At 49.2% G+C, this 23073-nt stretch overlaps 1 protein-coding gene and 1 long non-coding RNA gene across 7 annotated transcripts in view; one reads left to right on the top strand and one right to left on the bottom strand.

Annotated features, from left to right (window-relative positions):
* LOC104973073 (uncharacterized) overlaps positions 1-11720 on the top strand; it is a 29296-nt gene extending 17576 nt beyond the window's left edge. For all 3 annotated transcript variants that reach the window (XR_001501122.3, XR_009496149.1, XR_009496148.1), the window contains 2 exons: positions 6158-7838; positions 9169-11720. This is a non-coding gene — a long non-coding RNA (uncharacterized lncRNA). The remainder of the gene's footprint in view (positions 1-6157; positions 7839-9168) is intronic.
* Positions 9387-23069, bottom strand: TBC1D21 (TBC1 domain family member 21). 4 transcript variants are annotated; one of them, XM_005211273.5, is made up of 11 exons: positions 22843-23069; positions 15821-15928; positions 15584-15687; positions 14574-14668; positions 13700-13810; positions 13456-13556; positions 12483-12579; positions 12044-12144; positions 10680-10796; positions 9933-10016; positions 9387-9558 (listed from the first exon to the last, which is right to left on the bottom strand). In XM_005211273.5, exons 1-11 carry the CDS (start codon positions 22900-22902, stop codon positions 9526-9528), a joined length of 1011 nt encoding a protein of 336 aa, XP_005211330.1. In that variant the 5' UTR covers positions 22903-23069; the 3' UTR covers positions 9387-9525.
* Between the last annotated feature and the right edge of the window lie 4 nt (positions 23070-23073).

Raw genomic sequence — 23073 nt, 5'->3', positions numbered from 1 at the left:
CCTTGCAGCTGTAGGAAGACACAGTCTTGAAAAGGCCTTTCCTCCTGTGGCTACTGCTTCTTGGGTTGAAGAATAAAGGATCATTGTTTTTGTTCAGTCGCCAAGTCGTGTCCGACTCTTCTCGACCCCGTGGACTGCAGCATGCCAGGCCTCCCTGTCCCCCACCATCTCCTGGAGTTTGCCCAAGTTCAGGTCCATTGTAATGCCATCCAACCATCTCATCCTATGTCGGCCCCTTATCCTCCTGTCCTCAGTCTTCCCCAGTATCAGGGTCTTTTCCAGTGAGTCAGCTCTTCGAATCAGGTGGCGGAAGTATTGGAGCTTCAGCTTCAGCATCAGTCCTTCCACTAAGTATTCAGGGTTGATTTCCTTTAAGAGTGACTGGTTTGATTTCCTTGCTGACCAAGGGACTCTTAAGTCTTCTCTAGCACCACAGTTCAAAATCATCAGTTCTTTGGTGCTCTGCCTTCTTTATAATCCACCTCTTACAACCATACTTGACTACTGGAAAGACCATAGCCTTGATTAAATGGACCTTTATCAGCAAAGTGACGTCTTTGCTTTTTAACACACTGCCTAGGTTTGTCATAGCTTTCCTGCCAAGAAGCAGTCATCTAATTTCATGGCTGCAGTCGCCATCCTCAGTGGTTTCAGAGCTCAAGTAGAGGATATGTCACTGCTTCCACCTTTTCCCCTTCTATGTGCCATGAAGCAATGGGGCTGGATGCCATGATCGTGTTTTTTTTTTTTTTTTTTAATAGCTTTAAGCCAGCTTTTTCACTCTCCTGTTTCACCCCCATCAAGAGGTTCTTTAGTTCCTCTTTGCTTTCTGCCATTAGAGTGGTATCATCTGCATATCTGACGTTGATATTTCTCCTGGTAATGTTGATTTTCTAGCTTGTAACTCATCCAGCTCGACATTGCTCATGATGTGCTTGGCATATAAGTTAAATAAACAGGGTGACAATAAACAGCCTAGTCATATTCCTTTATCAGTCCTGAACCAGTCAATTGTTCCATACAAGGTTCTAACTGTTGCTGCTTGACTCACATCCAGCTTTCTCAGGAGGCAGGTAAGGTGGTCTAGAATTCCCATATCTTTAAGAATTTTCCACAGTTTATGATCCACACAGTCAGAGGCTTTAGCATAGTCAGTGAAACAGATGTAGATGTTTTTCTGGCATTCTCCCACTTTTTCTGTGATCCAGCGAATGTTGGCAATTTGACCTTGGTTCTTCTGCCTTTTCTAAACCCAGCTTGGACATCTGGAAGTTCTCAGTTCACGTAATGCTGCAGCCCAGCATCAGGATTTTGAGCATGACCTTACTAGCATGGGAGATGCGTGCAATTGTCCAGTGGTTTAAACATTCTTTGGTACTGTCCTTCTTGGGAATTGGGCTGAGGATTGACCTTTTCCAGTTTGTGGCCACTGCTGGGCATAAATGATCATGGTGCACCTGAAGCCTGCAGTATCTGCCCAATAGCTACCAGTTCTTTGAGTTGACATTTACTGGACTAAACACATTTATAGTCATTTGTCTTACAGTCTGTAAAGTATGTCTTTTTATTGCTAATTTATAGGTGAGAAAACAGAGATGCAAAGAAGTTATGTGTGTTGTCCAGAGGGCCACACAATAGTTATCTGGAGTCTGACTCTAGAGTTCACGGACTAAACCAGTTTACCCTGCAACTTGCTTAGGGTGTGGCCTCCCAGGAGGGAAATAGGGCAGACAGCTTTGGTGACTGTCATTGTGGTGGCCTAAATGAGGGGAGGCTGATGGAGAAGTGGAGGGGACATGGGCCCTGGGGTAGGAGTAACACCAGGCCGTTTCTGAGTTCTCCTGAGAAGAATGTGTCAGTCTCCCAACCCCAGCTGTGTGTGATAAGTCCCCACTGCTTCCCTTCCCCTCACCAAGGCAGCTTCATTCTGCTGTACACGCTCTGTGGTCAGCCACAGGGTCCCTGTGGAAGAGAGAAAAACTCACCCATTGATTTGGTTTTCATACTTCCTCCCATTTCACAGAGGGAGAAACTGAGGCCCAGCTATGGGTCACCTCACTGGTCGCTTGCAGCCCTCAGGCCTGCTACTGTCGGTGAGTGGGACTGAGTAATGAAGCTGCGCCTTTGTTGAGGAGAGAGAAGTCAGGAGTTGTCACTGAGTTTTTTCTGGGTCTGTGCTTGGGAGCCTCGCCCCTTCTCTCCCCATCACAGCAGACCTTGTGTGTCTTCTAAAGATTCCTTCCCGCCTTCCTCCTGCTTTTGTTCTGACAGGCTAACATCCTCCTCTACTGAACTTAAGAGTTTTGAGAACTCATCTTCCCCAGTTCCGCCTCGCCACTTCTGTGCCACTTGGGCGTTGCTCTCACCCCATGCTGCTCGTGACAGTGACCTTCACCACGCCACCTCTCCCCCTGCCTCTTACCTGTACCCCCCAGCCTCTGCACGCACTGCCATCACCTGCCGTTGCCGGCAGCATCGCACTGTCCTCCTCCTCCTGACTTCTATCAGTCTCCCCTCCTTGTCACCATCCTTTCCGCCACCACCATTGTCAACGTGACCTCTAGCATCCCCATGTCACCCATAGCATCACATCCTACATCACCCCCGTAGCTACCATGACCAGCGCCACCGCCACCGCCACCTCCGTCACATTTACCGTCACCTCCGTCACTTTCACCGTCACCTCCATCACATTTACCATCACATTTACCGTCACCTCCGTCACATTTACCGTCACCTCCGTCACTTTCACCGTCACCTCCGTCACTTTTACCGTCACCAGCGCCATGGCCACCATCTGTCATCGTCACCGTTCCAGGAGCTTCACCCTCCCCGCCCCCTGTGTCATCTTCTCAGCCATCCCCAGCTCTGCCGCTTCCACCATCATCTCTCCCATCACCTCCACCACCTCCACCACCCCTGCCAACACTACTCTTTGCCCCAGAGAGAATGACCGGCATTGCACCAGGGGACCTGGGTAAGGAACCCTGGCAGGGAACAGCCTCCTGCCCGACAGACACTGGCTCCCAGATTTCTCAGAGAAGACCGCCAGCAAGTGGGTGTCAGAACAATCCTTCCTCTTGACCCTTCTTCAGGATGCCTCTGACAGGAGACAGCTCAGCCCTCTGTGTCAGCCATGGCTATACCTAAAGAGACAGCTGCTGTTTGGATGAGGGATCAAGGCCATTAATCTGGGACTGCCCTTGTTTGCATAATGATTGCATATATTTGCATCCTATTTGCTCTCAGCTTCTAAGCACAGCACTGTGGGTGTCTAGGTGCCATTTGCATATCACTGCAGGTGAGGCTCAGGCCTTTGAGATGTGGGCACTTATTAATTCCCCGTTCTTTTATTTATTTATTTTTATTATTATTTTTTTCCCCCTGTTCTTTTATGTGCTGGTTCAGAAAAGAACTTGAAATGCCTAATTCTAGAGTCATTCAGATGCAGGGTTCTGAGGGTGGGGGAGTTGGGAAGGTCCAGTTAAGAGCCAGTGGGGAGAGGGCAGCTGGAGCCTTGGTGTGTCCAGGGTGGAACCGATGGTGGGGGGTTTGGCTGCAGAGACGAGCTCTGGTTCTTAGTATCAGTTCAGAATAGTGGCCTACACAGCCACTCCTGTCCTCCCCTGATATGATCCCTTCACTGTGTGACCTTGGGAATGTCCCTCCCCCATCCTGTGTGGAAGGCATTAAGCCTCTAAGCTCACTCCATCCACTGTCTTCTCTGAGCGCAGGGGTTCTCCTGACTGCATACTGGAGTTAACTGAGGAGCTTTTTAAAAACACTAGTGCCCTGGCACTGCCCCCTGAGATTCTGATTTCATCAGTGGGCCCTGGGTATGGGTTATTAATAAAAGCTCCCTGGTAACTTTAATGTGCAGCCAAGATTAAAAGCTACTGCCTCTGGCTCTATCCTCCCACCCTGCCCCCTGCCCCCCACAGCCTCCCAAGACCCACCTCCCTCATTTCCAGTTGCTGCTAATCTTTCTCTCATTATAGGCTTACTTAGCTGCAGGGTCTGGCAGGACCATTTGGATGCTAGTGCTTCTGTTGGAGGCCTCAGAAATAAATCCCTTCCCCCGCCTCCCCCTGACCACGTGGCTGATGGCCCTCATGTGGCAGGATAGTACTTGGCAGGGGCTGGAAACTCCTGTCTCCACCTTGGCCTTGCCCAGTCTCGGCTCCCTCAGTCTCATCACTCTGCCTGTGGCTGGTCCACAGAGGGGTCTGCAGGGGCCAGGATGGAGTTGGGGGTTTCTTCTGTGCAGCTCTCCTCCCCACTCCTCTCCCAGACTCATGCATCCAGCTCATCCCACCCACTCAGGCTTGGTTGTCACTGTTTCCCCACCCGGCAGAGAGGCCTGGTAGCCCCTCTTGGCTCCTTACCCTCAGCCCTGTGCAGTGGTCTCCCTGTAGCCCCAGAGCCCCAGCCCAGCCCCCTCTCCTCTCCCACCCCACGTCCCCATTCCTGGCCCCCAGACCCATTCTAGAGAAGGAATGTCCGGAGCAGCCTGAGCATTATTTCAAACCAAGTTGTAGTAGACATGGCTGTCATTTGGTCTTCCCCAAACTTGCTAGGCTCCTAACAGGCCTGTCCTGCACAGGGCAGGACTAGGGAAGTAGAATGGGGCCTCTGCACACCCCCCCACATCCCGGCCCACCTGTGGGTCCTCAGTTGCCAGGGGCCTGTGAGATGGAGGTCTGCCCACACAGGAACAGACAGAACACCAGGAAGGTGTGTGCCTCCGGCGAGATGGCAGACCTCGAGAGAGACTACGGGTAGGTGAAGGTGTGAACTCGGGGACCGAGGCTAGCAGTGTGGGCTACGGGGTTTGCTGTCAGTGCTCACATTCTGACTTTGCCATCACTGGCTGTGCAGTCCAGTGCCTTGGGCTCCTCACCAGTAAAAAAAAAGTGTGATGCTGGCATCTGTCTTCTGAATTTGAGGATTATGGGAGAGGAAGCCTGTGATGTAGCATGGGGCTTGAAAGAAAAGTGAAAGTGTCAGTCGCTCAGTGGAGTGTGACTCTTTGCAACCCCATGGACTGTAGCCCACCACGCTTCTCATGGAATTCTCCAGGCCAGAGTCCTGGAGTGGATAGCCATTCCCTTCTCCAGGGAATCTTCCTGACCCAGGGATCAAACCCAAGTCTCCTGCATTGCAGGCAGATTCGTTACCACCTGAGCTGGGCTTGGGACAGAGCAGTTGCTCAGTAAGTGCTGTTGTGATTATTGTGGTCTCCTTCCTGACCTCCCGGAGCTCCAGCCACTCCTTACGGCCACAGTCCCCTCTCCCTTGGGTTTCAGGCCCCTAAGCAGTTAGTGGGAAAGTGGGATTAGGGAAGACTTGTGCCCTTGCCCTTTGGGGTGGGGACTTCAGCTCCACCTTGTGGGGCCTGAGGCTTCTAATTGGGGTTGGTGGTGACAGTAGCAGGAGCACCAGAGCTGGAGCAGCCCCTGCCACCTACCAGGATGCAGCTCAGGTCCCGCAGTTCACGAGCTTTGTTCCTGCAGACCCTGGCCCGAGTCCACCCAGAGGGAGGAGGGTCTGGGCATGGTCAATCCATATTCCCTCTCCAGCAGTGACAGAACTGAGCAACTGGTCTAAGTAGGTGTAAAGCTGGCGGAACTCGGTGATGGATTGCAGTGTGTACGTGTGTGTGCATGGAGGGGAGGTGGCAAGTGCAGTAGGGAGGAGGAGTAGAGAGTTCCTTTAGTCTAAATGGACCTGAACATCCTTCTTCTGAAAGGTGGAGGAAAAAGACATTTCCAACTTAGTTATATCTCGATCAGGTTGAACAAGAAAACCACCAGGGATACCCCGGGGCCGCAGTGTGTGTGTGTAGAGTGTGTGTGTGTGTGTGCATGTGTGTCTGTGCACACATGTGTATTGTGGCTGGGATGGGGCAGAGGCCTGGGAAACACATCCGCGAGAAGCATCAGCCTTAAGACTCAGCACACAAGTGCCATTTGTCACTTTGCCATGCTCTGCCAAGACTAATGTATCTGTTGATGGTCACTAGGATGATCGCTAGTTGAAAAAGAAACCTTACATTCCCTCCTATTTCACTGCCTCCCCCAGTGTTCTAACACTTCTCTTTTTCTTTCCTTAAATTCCTGTTCATTCTCTTTCTTCCTCCCTATGTCCCCTCGAGAAGCCAGTGTTACATCTTCAAGCCCGGTCACATCAGTGCAATTGAGTCCTGGGTAGCGGAGGCCCCACCCACCAGCTATGTCCTTCCCCTCCGCAGCAGGTAAGGCCCTTACCCCCCAGGCAAAGGTCTGGGCTTCAGCACAGGACTGGGCTCTGCTGGCCACCACCCATTTCCTTTATCCCTCTCTGAGTCAAAAATACAGACTCTGGGGCCCAGCGAACTTGAGTTTACACATGCCACCTCTGTGAAGCCTTAGCTGGATAGAGAACCATTTTCCTGGTTCCAGGAACAAAGAGTGGGCTTAGGGTCACTCAGGTTTGCTGGAGAAGGGAAAATGAATAACCTCCAGGCAAGAGGCTTAGAACAAGAGGGAAAGGAGGAGGGGTGGGATGAGATCATAGAATGGATATAGCCAGTCCACGCTTTCACCTGAGGCTCAGGACCAAGTTTTAGGAAGCTTGGATAGGGCCGGGGTGCTTCTATTTACTTTATCTCTGTGCTCATGACCACTGTCGCTCTTTTAAAACATTATATTTAGGTCTTGCTCACTGGAAGTATGTAGACACTAGTCTTTCCAGAATGAATTTGTCCCTGTTTTCATCTCCACCATGACTGCCATTACCACCAACCCCATCACCAGTATCAATACAGAAATGGCCATTGTAGATCGTTTTTGTTGACTGAATGAAAGCCAGCACTACCATCACCACCCCTGACATCTTCATCTCTACCACTGCCAGAATCAAATCCTCCCTGCAGCCACCTCCACTGTCATCAATTAATCACACTTTCTGCCACCCCCCACCCCCCCACCACTGATAACAGCAATATTGCTAACAACCACCATTATCACCAACCTCCCCACCATCATCACCCAAACTTATATTGCCACCTGTGCCTCCACTACTACACCAGTTTTGACATCAACTCTACCACCACCACCACCGTCATGGACATTACCACTGCGGTCCTTATTGACATCGTGCCTACAGCCATGCACCACCATCGTTACCAACATTGCAGCTCCTCCCACCCACTGTCCTCCTCATCACCATCATGCCTGAATCACCACCGTTGTCATTGGCGCCACTGGCACCACCACCCATTGCCATCTTCTCTCCTAGAACCATTTTCTTCCTTCAGAGCACAAAAGGAATATGCAGTTATATATTCTTCAAGGCAACTGTCTGGTTCCCACTCAACTGCGACTGCCATGGAAACAGGGATTGTGTCCTTCCTTTCCCCATGGTGGAATCCTCAGTGCCTGGACAGTGCCTCGCAGTACGGACTCCATAAATGTCTGTTGAATTAGCAAATTATTTAGACCCACACAATCTCTACACTGAAGGGAACTTAGTCTCTTGGATCTGAATGCTCCCCATAGTTCTACCTCAGGACTGGACTTTACTGGAGGGAAAAAAAACATGCAGTGATAAAAGTGATAAACTAAGAGAGGAGAAGCCTGTGCTGGCTCCGTGATGCACACGGTAACAGTGTGGGAAGATCTTAATTCGCAGGCCACCAGCCAGGAGCACAGCAGGTGAGCTGAGAGATGTTCAGTCTTCGAAGATCTTCATTGCCATCACTGTATCACTTGGAATTTATCTGAACCTGGATCAGTTCAGCATCAAGACTCAATCCAGCTCATCTTGAAGACAGACAGTGGTGTTCAGACATGCTCCCAGTAAGTCAGAGCCTCCTTGGAGGTAACTTGGAGGAAATGATGAGCTTCAAAAAGGGGTCTGAGAGAGCAACAGGCAGGCAGGCTTCTGGACTTCCCAACCAAATTTCAACCACAGAACTCTTAGTGCAGATTTTGTAATAATGGAGCTCCAGTAATTTTAAAATCAGGTTTGAAAACCACTGGCCTAGAAGGCAAGTACTTGAATTGCTTAGTTGTGGAGTAGATGTTTGTCATTGATGTCCCAAGCAAAAATCATAAGCCAATTAATGCCACTAGGCCAAAAGAAGCATTAGAAGATGCACACGTGATATTTTTATGGACTCTTCCCAAGGCCACAGTTAGCTCATCTTTTATTCTGGTTCTTTGTTGAAGTGGAAAACAGTTTTGTTCTTAGAGAACTTTATTCCACACAGGATCCTTATTTAGATAAATTGTCTTGGGGACAGAAGCTTGAGGAAGTGCACAGTATATGAATTTACCCATGTACCCTCTTGCCCAGCAAATGCTGGCTTATTAACCTTGCAGAAAAGACCCTGGGGTGCGGGGGAAGCAGGATCCCACTCTTCCGAGTAACCCCCTCCATCAGAGACATAGCAGACAAGAGACTCAGAGCCAGCCATGGATGGGAGATTGTCACCTGAGGGGAAGAAGACCAGCCACTAGTTGGGGACACAGTGCCTTTCCAGTGATGGTCACTGAGAGTGACAGGTGGGAGCAGGGGCATGACAATGACAGTTGTGCCTCACCCACAAGAGCCAGGTCCACAGCAAAACCACAGATCCCTCCCACCCATCAATCAGCCCCCTCTGAAAAAGTGTAGCCGCTGGGCAGGGCTCGTGTGTATGCGTACATATGTACACTCACACAGTAGGTGCACACACTTGCCAAGCAGCTATGGGTCTGCCCTCAGGGTGACCCTCAGAGCATGGGCAGGCTGGGTGGGGGGCTTGGGGCAGGCGCACACTTTGGGGAGAGCAGGTAGCAGGAGCTTCTGCCCTCAGGGAGAGACTGCTCTGCCTGAGTCAGGGAAGAGATGCCACTATCTGGAGAGATTAAGGCTGAAAAGGGGAGTTTAGTTTGAGGCGGCATTTCAGGCTGAGAAACAAGATGTAATTGTGAGGGGCTTTGAAACCAAGGAAGGAGCCTCTTGCTAGCCAGAGATTTGTGCTGTGTCCTTCCACAGGCTGCTGGGGAGGTTCTGGAAAAACAGTCATGTATGATTCATGTGTGGGGAGTATAGAAGAGCTATGGGGTGGGAAGCCCTGGGCTCTTGCCCCTCTCCAGACCAGGGATTGAGCAAGCATGTTGGACATGTCCATCTCTTCCACAGGAGGCAGCCCACTCAGAGTCAGTTATGCCCGCAACCCTTTGTTGCCTGGTGGACCACTGCAGCCTTGGAAAACCCACAGCCCCTGAGGAGTCGCTGACCAGCACCATCGCTTCCCAGTGTGTGCCCTTTCTCTAGCCCTCCCGTCTCTCTTCTCATTAGACAATCCTGTCTCTACCCTCACTCCCCACCCCAGGAAAAACACTGCTCACCACAAACCATGACTCCAGAAGGCTGTTGTTATCACAGCTGTATTACCTACACCCTCACCGGAATGCCCCCTTGGACTTCATCCTGACCTCACAGCTGAAGTACCACCTCATCCTGTCCATGGAGGGCGTCTGTCCATTGTGAGCAGTCTCAGAGAAAGAAATCCTTTAACGACTGAGGAACCTGGGGGAGAGGAGGGTTCTCACAGGTAGCGGTGGACAGACATCGGTCTGTCGCTCTCATTCTTCAGTTCATTCAGCAACGTTTCCCTGAGCCCCTGGGTGCCCAGCCCTGTGCCCAGATCTGCCCGGATGGATGCAGGGAATGAGGGATGAGGGCTGCGTTCTCAGGAAGCCCAGTCTGCTCTGTGAAGCACGAGTTATGCATGCGAACAGTGAGAAGTCTGTGCAGAGCAACCCCCGTGGGTTGGTGGTGGAGAATATAGCACAAGCTATGTCTCTGAAGTTGAATACACCTGCCATGGAGGGGGCTTGGGCGATCGGGGAAGGCCTCTTGGAGGAAGAAGGGAAGGAAGACAAATAATCAAAGTGACTTACATCCTTCTGGATGAGCTCAGCGTAAACTATGCAGGCAGCGGAGATCAGCTCGTCGGCATCGAGGTCAATGAGGTTGTTGCAGGCCTGTGCCGGAAGAAGGTGGGTGGAAGCAGGTCTCCCTGGGCACAGGCTGGCACAGGCAGTGACCCGCTGCTTCAAGGGGACGAGGCCGCTGCTCATGGCAGTCACTTGGGGCCACCCAATCTCTTCTCAACTAGCTTGGCACAGTGCCTGAATTTTACCATTGGAATTTTATATATTGGAGAGATGGGGAATGCAGTTTTCATTCTTGGCACTAGAGGGTCCCCAGGGTTTCCCCGAGTGTTTCATGGGATTCTGGGAGGACTCGTTTTATGATGGGGGTGCCATCTAAGATGTTTTGGATCACAGACTTCAGCTGCTTTTCAGAATTGTTGGAAAACTCTAGGTCTTTTGTCACAGGAGGACCCTAGGGCCTAAGAGTTAACTGTCAGTCAGTCCAGCCTCAAGGTTAAGAACCGTTCAGGGTCTTAGCTCCCCACCGCCGATGCTAAACAGGGGTACTGGCGATGATGATGGTTATCACGCTTCTGTGTCAGGCCTGTCTGGAGGTTTACATGAGCTGGTCTATACGAGCACTTGGCACAGTGTTTGGAGTATGTCAGTCTCCCCAGTATTGCCCAGGGGCAGCCAGGGCCTCTGAGTCTGTGTCAGGGGTCTCCGGGAGCCGGTGGGGCTGGACTGGGCTTTGCCGGAGGACGCTCTCACCAGGAGGATATCGTCGCCCGTCATGCTCTCCTGTAGCACCTGCTGGCGCACCATCTGCAGCATGCTGTAGGCCACCAGCACCTGGAAGTTCCTGCAGGGTTTCCCTGTGAGCAGCACCTGCAGGGGCCAGTGAACCTCAGTCTGGCCTGTGGTCTGAGACCGCAGATGCCCTTCGGATGGTGCGGTTCCCACCAACCACGTGACCCGTCAGCCATGCCTGGGCCTTGCTGCCCGTGTGCTCATTCATTGACTCTCATTCATTCATTCAACCTCTGGGGTTCTAGGCATTGTGTTTGCTGTTGGGGGACTCAAGGAAAAAGGCTTTAGGGATTCATCAGCTAGAGAGGAGAGACAGAGAAAGAGAGAAGGAAGGGAAGGAGGAAGGGAGGGAGCAGGAAAGAAGAGAGACAGGGGGAGAGAACTCCAAGAATGACTGGTTAACTCTGTAGCTTTGAGTGGTGCTTTGGCAAAACAACAGTTGTGTCAGGGGTGTCACTAAAGGCCTGATGGTTGAGCACAGAGATCAACAGGCCAGGAGTGAGGAGTGAGGTGGGGGGAGTTGACCTGTGGGGCGCTGAATGCCAGGCTGAGCAGTGGGCCCAATCCTGCAGGCAGCAATGGCCATAGGATAGGGCGGTGGGTGTGTTCCCCGGGGAGTGCATCTTGCCCTGGAGACTGGGGTCAAAGAAGTGTAGGTGTGACCTGTCCTTGGGGGGCCCCTCCTTCTCCAGGAGTCAGGGCTCAGAAGGTGTGGGCACTCAGGTGGAAGGGAAGACCAAGGAAGAGGCAGCTGGGAAAGTGAGGGCAGAGTGAGGGCCCTTGGGCTGGCAGGGTGGCAGGGAAGCTGAATACAGACCAGCCTTCTGCTGCACGAGCCTCGAGGACCCTCCTGCCTGCACTGCCCTGAGAAGGTGCAGTGGAGGGATAAGAAGAACAGAGGGATCAACTGATGTTCTCACATCTCTCAACAGGGCAGGAGCAGGGCCACTGGCCCAATAAATCTCAATGAACTGTATCCAAAATGAAGTGAAGTGAAGTGAAGTGAAAGTTGCTCAGTTGTGTCTGACTTTTTGCAACCCAATGGACCCATGGAATTCTCCAGGCCAAAATACTGGAGTGGGTAGCCTTTCCCTTCTCCAGGGGATCTTCTTAACCCAGGGATCGAACCCATGTCTTCTGCATTGCAGGGGGATTCTTTACGAGCCGAGCCACCAGAGAAGCCCAAGAATACTGGAGTGGGTAGCCTATCCCTTCTCCAGAGGATCTTCCCAATCCAGAGATTGAACCCGTCCAAAGCTGGCAGTAAAGGGAAGCAAGGACAAGGGCCTCCCTGTTCCTCTGCCCCAGAGCAGCAGGCACCTCACCTCCCAGAGCCTCCAGACGTCGTCAAAGGTCTTGAAGGCACGTTGAAAGCAGAGGCAGAACCAGGGGAAGAGGGATGGCACAGCCCCCGCACCCTTCCCTTCTGTGGGGAGAGAAGCCCAGAGGCCATGGTCAGGGGATGGGAGATAAAGCGGAAACACACATGGGCAAACAACTGAGCACGGAAGCACACGGGAAATTAAAAAAAACCCAGGCTGTCACATTTCCATCTGCCCTTGGAGACTATTCGGGGTGGATTTTCAACTGTCCAGATCCTAACCCCATCCAGATGAACCCTCCTCCCGGGGCAGGAAGAAAAGACCAAATGATCTCACTTCCTCCCCCATGCTTGGGAGCTGCTGCCCTGGACTGGGTCCCCGCCCCCTCCCACGCCTTCCCTGGGGTTGAGGGAGGTGTATGGTAGCAGAGGGAGCCACTCACTTAAGTGCTCAGCGAACACGGGATCCAGGAAGTTGATCAGGGTGTTGAGCATGTCGAGGTTCTTCCCTACCCCGATGTTGATGACACAGCTGTGCTCCTGGGAGAGATGAGTGGGCAGGAGGGACCCCCTTGAAAGCACTAGATGAGTCAGCCTTGCTCCATCAACTTCCCAATGCTGGAGGCCCTGTGTATGTCTGGCTGGGCCTGGCCTGAGTCTCTGTATGTGTCTGGGTGTTGGAGCATGGGTGTTTATAAACACACATCTTGCCTGTGTGATGTGTGTGTGTAGTGGGGATGTAGAGATGGACCAGGTATGGCTCACAATGCAGTGAACTCAGATATTCTTCCAGACACATACCATGGGTCTGAACCAATCAGGACAAGAAAAGAGCAGTGGCATGTTGTTTCAGGGATGGAGAAGGGGATGAGGGTGGGTTCTGGGCAGCCTCTCACAGATCATGAGGAAAGGGAGTAACAGGGAGCAGCACCTTTAAAGCTCTCAACCTCACAGTGTGGGAATATCGAGTCCCTGGAGGGCCTGGGTGCAGGTCAAGTAAAAGTAGCGGTGAGAGACAACAGTGAAGACGAGGCCTGGAGTGTTTGGCTGAGGTTTGGGGATTCTACTATGGAGCCTGTAGGGAGCCCTGGAGGATTTGCAGGAGCAGAGCCGTGTTTGGGGCAGGACGAATGCCGGGGAAAGGTGCCCTCACTGGGCCTTTCCAAACCTTTCAAGGTCTGACAAGAGCTGGACCCAGTGCATCGCTATCCTCGTTTCTCAGTTCCAATGCTTCCACCCCCACAACCTGGAACAAACCCCACGGGGGCTGGCATTGCCTTTTTCTGGGAGAAGCTCCTCTGGGACTCAGAGGGCTGTTTCAGGGCTGGAGGAAATGACTGGGGCTGCCAGTGCCTGCCTAACCTCAAGGGGTCATTTGAGGAACTCGGAGGTCCCTAAGCCAGGCCCAGCTCTCACCGTTTTCTGTAGGAAGAACTGGAAAAGCCAGAAGGTCTCATGGTCATGTTCTACCATCAGCTGGAAAATCATCACCATCTCATGGAAGCCCTGCTGGTACTCTGGAGTGGATGGGGGGCCAGTGAGGAGGGGCCGGGGCGGGGAATGGTGGGGGGTTACGGCGGAGCCTGGGCTGGGGCAGGGCACTGTCCCAGGAAGGAGTTGAGAAGGGGGAGCTGAAGGGAGGCCCCACCCTGTGGCACACCTGCTTGAGTGTTGCAGACATAACTCAGGAGCAGGATCTTCTCCAGCCTCTTCTTATCGAGGAGGACATTGCCCAGGGGGTCTTTGTCATAGAGTTTTTTAATGTCGTATGCTAGGTTGGGGGCAAGGGACAGGTGGGCGTCACCAGATCACATCTAGCAGAATGTCCATGGGTGAGTTTATTACCCCCAATCCAAGAGGGTAGGACCCAGGACATCCTGGGAAGGGGGCTATGAAAAAATTTACATCGGGGACTTCCTTGGTGGTTCAGTGGTTGAGAATTCTCCTGCCAATGCAGGGCACACAGGTTCTACCCCTGGCCGGGACCTAAGATCCTACATGCTGCAGAGCAACTGAGCCCAAGTGCCACAAGTACTGAGTCCAGATGCCCTAGAGCCCATGCTCCAGGACAAGATGAAGCCACTGGAATGAGAAGCCCATGCCGTGCAACAAGAGAGCCCATGCGCAGCAACCAAAAATGAAATGAAAAAAGATACATCAGACCACCAAGCTTTACCCTTCACCACAACCTGAGCTGCCTGGAGTTTTTCCTGCCTCCAAATCTTTGACCAGTCTGTACCCTTTGCCAGGAATGTCCCTCCTTCCTGCAGTTCAAATCCAACCTAGTTCAAGGCCAAGAGGGGAAGAGATGTAAACAACCAGAGAAAGAGCATACGCCCAGGGACACACACTGGGCCGCTTGGGGCAGCCGGTGGAGCCAGGCTGGTAGGGTAACCAAGATTGAGCCGGCAAAATCCGCAGCATGTGTCAAGGCAGCACCCAGGAACCAGGCACAGACATGACGTAGGAGGAGCCAGGGAGGAGGGCTTCCAAACCTCCCCTCTGCCGGGCCCCGCCCACCCTCCTCGGCTCACTGATGCTGTTCCGAGTCTCTATGAAGTTCCGGTGCAGGTTTTCCAGAAGGGGCTGAATCTTCTGGTACATCTGGCATAAGGCCTCGTAGTTCTTCCTGTGAGGACAGACCCGAGGCTGAAGGAGGCATCCTTCCCTCCAGGCCAGTCGGGGGAACTCCGAGCAGTGCCCTGACCCAGGTGGTGCGCGCTCCCTGTGCTGCCTCCCATCCCCCCAACTTGCCCAACCCTAACCATCCTCCGGGGGGCACCTGGAGTGCAGGGGAGGTGGCTCTGTAGTCTGACCCCTGCACCTGAATCCTGGATCCATAGTTTAAGAACTGGATGTCTGCCATTAGGGGATATCATGACTGGGGGATATCACTGGCCCTCCCTAAGCCTCCGTTTCCTTGTCTGTAGAGTGGGGCTAACACTAGCGCCTGTGCCTCAGGATTGGAAGGACTGGATGAGGCGGAGTTTTGTGCCCATCATTGGAATGAGCTTAGGTGTGTGGTGGGCGGAATGGTGACCTCCAAAGATAGGTCCATGCCCTAACACCTGGAACTTGTGAATATGACTTTCTTTTGGAAAGGGGTCTTTGCAGGTATACTTAATTAAGGATCTTGAGCTGAATTATCCAGGTGGCCCTAGATCCCTCAACTGTCCTGGAGTGGTCTCTAGCTGGCCCCTGAGCATGTGGATATTCCCTAGCTCAAGAAGGCTGCACAGGCCTAGGGATGGCTGGGCTGGGCAGGGTGGCTGGGCAGCGTGAGGAGGTGCTAGGGTCGAGCTCAAGTTGGCAGGGTGTGGACTGGTAATCCCGAGCAAGTGGAGCATGCAGGGTCCAGGGTGGGGGTGGGGGAGGTGCCTGTGCCCCCTGTGTGGGGGTCCTGAGTCAGGAGAGCCATGGGGGTTTTGCCTCTTGAAAAGAGAAGTCCATCTGAAGGAAGCAGCCTGACCCTAGCAGGCTGGGGTGGGCGCCCCCTCCCACCTACACTGTCGCCTCCCTCTTGAAAGGATCTGAAACGGTCTACCTCCTCGTGCTGTCCACCGTGAGCCGCTCGTCCTGGGAGCTCTGCCATGAGTAGTAGCCCGTGAGGAACTTCCAGGCTTCTGTCCTCACCGTGGGGTGCAGGCCCTGGGTTGGGGCAGAGGTGAGAGGTTGTGAGCCCCCTGAATGCCTGAAAAAGCCCCCTCCAATGCCATGCCCACCCTGTTGCCCACCCACGCCCCCAGTCCAGGGTGAGACCGAGGGTAGCTTAGGACTGTACCCTTTCCAGGATGTTAACACAAATGAAGTCTCGTGACTTGGCCAAGTGACCGTTCTCGTCAAAGAAGCCATCCCATTCCGTCTTGTCAATGGGTGGTTTTCTCTTCACCTGGCAAGGACAACCACGTCAGCCCTCGGTTAGGAACCTTTGGCTTTTCTTTAAGAGTGAGTTTTAAGTGATATACTCTGGATTTTGCAACATGAATCAAAATTCACAGCCTCGGACTCACTTCTGAAAATTTAACCCCAGGAAATTACTGAAAACATATAGAAAAATGCTGTATGCACAATAATTTTCATTGCACACTACTTACTAGAATGAAAAAGGCAAGCACTCTCTAAATGTTGTGCAATAAGGGGATAGTTAAGTAAACTATGGTTTATATGCTCAATGGAATATTGTGAGGCATTTAAATCGATACAAGGAATGAATAATCTGGGAAAATACAAAATACAAAATGTTAATGGAAAAAAGCAGAAAGCAAAGCATTCAGAATGCATTCAGTCTGCATTCTGTCTGTGTACATACTCCATATACATGTTACATATTGTAAAAACCACACCTTATATACTCTTGAAGTGAATTAACCACTATAAAAATCCTGTTTGAAAAAAGACTGAAAGAAAAAAAACCCTGAAAAAACCACCTAAAAACAAAACAATGATTATCTTTGAATGATAGGATTATAATTTTCCCTTTTTCTTGTATTTTCAAGCTTTTCTATAAATATAATGTATACTTGCCTTGATAATGGAAAAATAAAATAAGTACTAATTGAACACATCTATGAGATACATTTTACCTTTTCTAGAAGAGTAAAATGGTACATCATAAGGAATGGTTTCTGCTTACATAAGTGGTGTGTGTGTGTGTGTGTGTGTGTGTGTGTGTGTGTGTTGGGGAAAGGTGAGTGCAGTGCGTGCAAAATAATTTAAAATGCTCATAAGACAATAATTAGGAGTTGAATTCCTATTGGAATAGGGGAAGATGCCTAGAGGAGTCTTGCATTGAAGAGAATATCTTGAAATGTCACATCTCAGTCTTGAAAGTATGCTGATGGACAGAGCTTGGCAGGTGACTAGACATGTCTGATATATATATTCCCAACTTCCCATTGATAGATACCTGAATATGCATAGGTGTGACTCAAACTTAAATTTGCATACAAGTCACCTGAAGATCTTAAAATTCTGATTCTGACTCAAAATGTCTGGGGTGGAAGCCAAGATGACACATTTCTAACAAACTCCCAGAGCATGCTGGGACCACAGGTGTAGAAAGGTGTTAGAAACAAAAACAGCACTGGAAATTAAGAATTAGAGCCCACAGGCCCAAATTTGGGGTAATTTCTGCTAACTCTGTTTGGTAGAGATGGATTGAGCAATATACTTTAATTACTCATACATGCTCCATCTTCTAAACCAAAATAGGATATATGGGCCCAAGAAGGTACAGAAAATCTTCGCTTTGGCCTAACCTTGGGAAGCAGGGTCTGCCCTGATGCCACGTCCCAGTTGTATAGACATTGTCGTCTGAGCTGATCAGAGCCAGGCTTCTGCCCTCTGACAGCAGTCATGTTCTCACAACCTGTACTCAGAAACTGCAACACTTGGCAGGAAGTAGAAGGGAATAGGAAGAGCAGGGCTGTGTCCTGGGATCTTTCATTATAGAAGGGAATGACTGAACTTTAGGAATACATTTCCTTATGAATTGTAGTCAGTTGGTCAATTTCTACAAAAAAAAAAAAAGGGAGCTGTGATTTTGATGAGGATTGCATTGAACCTATAGATCAATTTGTGGAGAATTGATAATGCTACTGAATCTTCTGACCCATAAAACATAGTATATTTCTCCATTTATTTAGGTCTTCTTTAATTTCTCTCAGCAATGTTTTGGTGAGATTTTGGTATGTGTAGGTTATTCATTTATTTTATCAGATTTATTCACAAACATTTCATATTTTGGATGCTGTTGTAAAAGGTGTCATTTTTAAACTTTCAACTTCTAACTCCTCATTGCTAGTATTTACAGATATAGCGGATTTTTATGTTTTGATCTTGTATCCTACAACCTTGCTAACCTCACTTATTAGTCTTAGTAGCTTTTTTGGTGGGTCAATAGGATTTGTTATATAGGCCAGCAATCAGCAAACTATAACCCATGGGCCAAATCTGGCCTTCAATCCATTTTTTTTTCAAATAAAGTTTTATTGGCACACAGTCATGCCTGTTCACTCATTTGTTGTCTGAAGCTGCTTTTATGCTACAATGGCAGAGTTTAGTAGTTACAACAGAGATGTATGGCACACACAGACTAAAGTACTTACTACTTTGACCCTTACAGAAAAAGTTTGCCAACCCTGACATAGATGGGCATGTTATCCATGAATAAAGGCAGTTTCACTTCTTCTTTTCCAAGCTGGATGTCTTTTATTTCTTTCTCATGTCTTATGCACTGACTAGAACTTCAAGGGCAATGTCAAATAAAAGTGGTGAGAACAGACATCTTAGCTTTGTTCCTAATCTTAGAGGGAAGGCATTTGGGCTTTTATGGTTCGGTGTGATGTTAACTGTAGGCTTTTTGTAGATGCCCTTTATCAGGCTGGGAAGCTCCCTTCTGTTCCTAGTTTTGTGAGCGTTTTATCAGGGATGGATGTTCTTCATCAATGGAGATGATCATACGATTTTTCATTTTTTAGCATGTTAATAAGGTAAATTACATTGAATTATTCTGAATGTTGTCATTCCTTGGATAAACCCTTGTGGTGATGTATTATCCTTTTTAGACATCATCGGATATTATTTGCTACAGTTTTATTTAGGATTTTTGCATCATTGTTCATGAAAGAGCTTGGTCTATAATTTTGTTTTCTTGTAATATTTTTGATTTTGATATCAGGGCAATGTTGGCCTCATGGAATAAGTAGGAACCTATTCCCGCTTTTCAATTTTTTTAGAATAGTTTGTATAGAATTGGTATTATTTCTTTCTTCAGTATTTGGTGTAACTCACCAGTGAAGCCAGCTAGGTCTGGAGTGTTCTTTGTGGGAAGATTTTTAACTACAAATTCAATTTTTTATTAGATTGAAAGATAGTGTCAGAAGAAATAATTTTATTTTTGACTTTTTAAAATTAGAGATTTATCAGAATAGGGCATTTTCCTTCTAATTCACTTTAAAAAATAAACAATGCAGGAAACAGCAAGGAATGAATAAATGCATAAAGCATAAAAATGATTGAAACCCAAAGAAATTAATTATGGAAACAAATGCTTAAGTTTCCTTAATAGTTGCAAACACTTTAAAAGCACTGGTTTTATTTTAAGCACTTTATATTTACAACTGTTTAATCTTCACAACCACCCATGAGGCAGGTGAGGTTGTTACACGGCTTTATGTGTTAGGGAACCAGAGGTCTAGAGGGTTAATTAGTGTATCTGAAGTCACACAGTATCAGAGCTGAGATTGAACCCAGAGTTGTTTGGTGCAAGAGTCAGGGTGCTTAACTCCAATGCCATGCCACCAGGGAGTGTAAAAGGCAAGGATTTTCAGTTTAAATAAAAGATATACACCCTACTCGAGCTGTTAGGTTTTCCAGGTGACTCAGTAGTAAAGAATCAGCTTGCCAATATGGGAGTCTGAGGAGACACAGGTTTGATTCCTGGGTTTGGAAGATCCCCTGGAGGAGGAAATGGCAACCCACTCCAGGATTCTTGCCTGGAAAATCCCATGAACAGAGGAGCCTGGTGGGCTACAGTCCATGGGGTCGCAAAGAGTTGGATATGATTGAGGGACTAAGCATGCATGAGAGCTGTTAACAAAAGGTATACATTAAAATTAAATGCCATAGAAAGATTAAAAAATAAATGATGAACGAAGACATGAAAAAAGGGTTAAACATAATGATAGTGGCAAACTAATCAAAGCAATATGCACAGAACACTATAGTAAAAGATAGGGCATCGACATAATAAGGCAGAGATAATTAGAAACATCAAAAGAAGGCATCTGCTGAGCGCTCGGAGAATTTGCATCACTAAACCTCTACCTGCAACAGTTGGCCATCTGCCTACTTTGCCTTGGCTGAATTTGTTTTTAAAAAGCCACTGACTTCTTCCAGTAAACTCTGTTTCTCTCTGCCCAGCCTCTTCCCTGTATGTCCCTGCACCCAAGCAAACTACGGGGCACCCACAAGAACTTGTAAGACATTTGCTAGCAAGCCAAGGACAAGCTCAAAAAGCCTGACCACCTGCAGAGGCCTGCAGGTTGGTGCGGGGGTAGGGGGCAGAGGCAAGGTGGGTGGCGATAGGAATTTCCACAGGAAGTCCCCTCCCTCTCTTCACTAGTACATCAACATCGCCTGTCTATGCCAGAAAACAGAATCTGTATCTGGGGTTCTTCAAAATAATGGAGACGGTGACCTCAATGGCCACTCAAATCCACCTTCATCCTCCTATATTCCTCTATTCCTTGCTCCACCAACCTGTTAACACCCTGCCCACAATCTGGGTACAAGGACCTGGTCACCCAGGAGGAGAGTCTGGTAGACCGTGTGGTGCTACCAGCTCTGCAATAACACCTTTCCTACTCCCCTAGGAAGAGTACTGCTAGGCAAAGCAGGTATGGAAATCTCTTCCCGCCTTTGTGGTGTACCTCAGCAGGGTGAAACTCCCTACCGGCAAACCTGGGGAATGGTGGGCCATGCTTCCCCTGGAGAAGGGTGCCAGAGGTGGGAGCCTTAAATGGTTCAACCTCTCTAACAGCTGTTAGTGGCCCTTGCTGCAGGCATACATCTTTCCAGCCTCTTTCCCCCACTTCATCATTAGGTTAAGGATTTTCTCCAGTATTTTTTAGTGAAATAAGAAAGCCACTGGAGGATAAGAAAAATTTTCTTGATGGGTTTTTTGATGTCAAGTTGCTCTGAATCCTCATAGCAACAGTTGTTGTTTAGTCTTTAAGTCGTGTCCGACTCTTTGCGACCCCATGGTCTGCAGCATGCAAGGCTCCTCTGTCCTTTACTATCTCCTGGGGTTTGCTCAGATTCATGTCCATTGAGTTGCTGATGCATCTAATCATCTCATCCTCTGCTGCCCTCTTCTCCTCTAGCCGCCAATCTTTCCCAGCATCCATGTCTTTTCTAATGAGTTGGCTCTTCGAATCAGGTGGTGAAAGTATTGGAGCTTCAGCTTCAGCAACAGTCCTTCCAATGAATATTCAGGGTTGATTTCCTTTAGGATTGACTGGTTTGAGCTCCCTTGCAATCCAAGGGACTCTCAAGAGTCTTCTCTAGCACCACAGTTTGAAAGCATTGATTCTTTGGTGCTCAGCCTTCTTATGGTCCAACTCTCACATCCCGCGTAGCAACAGAGCCCCCAATAAAGCCTGAGTTCAACTGTGGACAAGACATACTCCCAACAGTAACCATAATCGTCTCAGAGATTCCTACCAAGGAAAGAGGGAGTGTCTCAAGGAGGGCAGGCATATTAAGAGTAGACAGTTTGAGGGAGGGATGTGTGTGACTTGAGAGAGTTATCTGGGTGATATTTATCAACCCAGGTGTGGAGTGTGTATCATCAGAGTAGTATAGTTATCTTTAAAAAATGGCTTAGGGACTTCCCTGGTGGTCCAGTGGTTAAGATTCCACCTTGCAATGCAGGGGATGCAGGTTCGATCCCTGGTTGGGAATTAAGATCCCATATGCCGCAGAGCAACTAGAGATTCGTGTGATGCAAAGAAGTTAGGTGCACATCAGAATGACCCCGAGGTGAAGCTATAGATTGATGGGCCCCTTGCCCAGAGTTTTGGGTTCAAAAGATCTGGGACTCAAGAATCTGCATTCCTTATTAGACCAAAGTTGATGCTGATGCTGCAGACTCAGTCACCACACTTGGAGAATCACTGATTAGGAGATGGACTCCACAGCTTGGTTTAAATACCCACTCTGCCACTGACTGGGCTTCCCAGGTGGCGCTAGTGGTAAAGAACCTGCCTGCCAATGCGGGAGGCATGAGAGATGCAGATTCGATCCCTGGTTCAAGAAGATCCCTGGAGGAGGGCATGGCAACCCACTCCAGTATTCTTCCTGGATGAATCCCATGGACAGAGGAGCCCGGTGGGCTGTGGTCCATGGGGTCACAAAGAGTTGGACATGACTGAAGCAACTGAGCACAGCACAGCTGCCATTTACTAGCAGTGGGTCTGTAGGAAGTTGCTTAGCCCCGCGGGCTCAATGTTCTCATTTATAAAGTGAATATAATAGCTTCACCCACCTCACAGAGTTATGATGAGACTGTAAAGAAATCATTTACAACAGTCATTGTACATACTAAATGCCATATGACAGTTTGTTATTTTATTATTATCCTTCTCTAAATTTAGAGAAATGAAGAGAGATATAAAGAAAATTCAAATCAAGGCCTGGTGATAACTTGCAATAAAGCAGTAACATTTAAAACTCAGGGAGAGAGGTACCCATTTTGCATTTCTGCTTTTCTATGTATCACTCTCTAAATCACAATGATTAATGAGACTTGAGATTGGTTAAGGTCATTATAATTAGTCACCATGATTTTGAAAAATATACAGTGTGGAAAATTCTGACTGAGGCTGAATTCTAATGAATAGCTTCTCTTATTAATTGGACGTGGAAACCACCTGCTAACAAAAGCATTACTGCCACCTGGTGGCAGCATACCAAAATTGTTGGCAAAAACACCAAGGAAAATTCAGCATCTTTAAGACAATTTGCAAACCAGGAACTCGTTAAAGTTAGAATGTCACTTATGGGAGAAAAGTAACACCGGCTTAGATAGAAGGGTAAAGGAAGGACTTGTGTTTTTCAGTCCTGTTGTCAGTGATGACGGTGAGACCAAGGTTTGACCTACCCTGCTCCACCTTCTAGGCCAGCTCAGGGTTCCAGTCCTTCCCACCCAACAGGGGAAAATAACCCTAACAGGGGAAAATAGCCCTAATGCAAACCAGAGACTGGGGAGGGAGGGACTTGGAGCTGATGAAGAACACCTACCAGGATGAAGGAGGCCGACTGCCTGGCAGAGAGACTGTTTTCGGGAGAGAGGGTGGTCATGGCCCCTGCTGGCTGTCTTCAAGCAGCTTCTGACTGGAGTTTACTTGGAGCCCTAAGTGATGCTTTAATTAAGCAGGGGAAGGTGGTCTTCCTTTGGGGGGATGCGTTGCTTTCCCAGGAGGAACTGGGCCTCTGCTGACCTCCCATACTCGAACAGAGCCAGCCAATATG

The sequence above is a fragment of the Bos taurus genome, chromosome 10 (assembly GCF_002263795.3).
Source record: "Bos taurus isolate L1 Dominette 01449 registration number 42190680 breed Hereford chromosome 10, ARS-UCD2.0, whole genome shotgun sequence".
Lineage (NCBI taxonomy): Eukaryota > Metazoa > Chordata > Mammalia > Artiodactyla > Bovidae > Bos > Bos taurus.
This window is presented reverse-complemented; position numbering and strand designations above follow the sequence as displayed.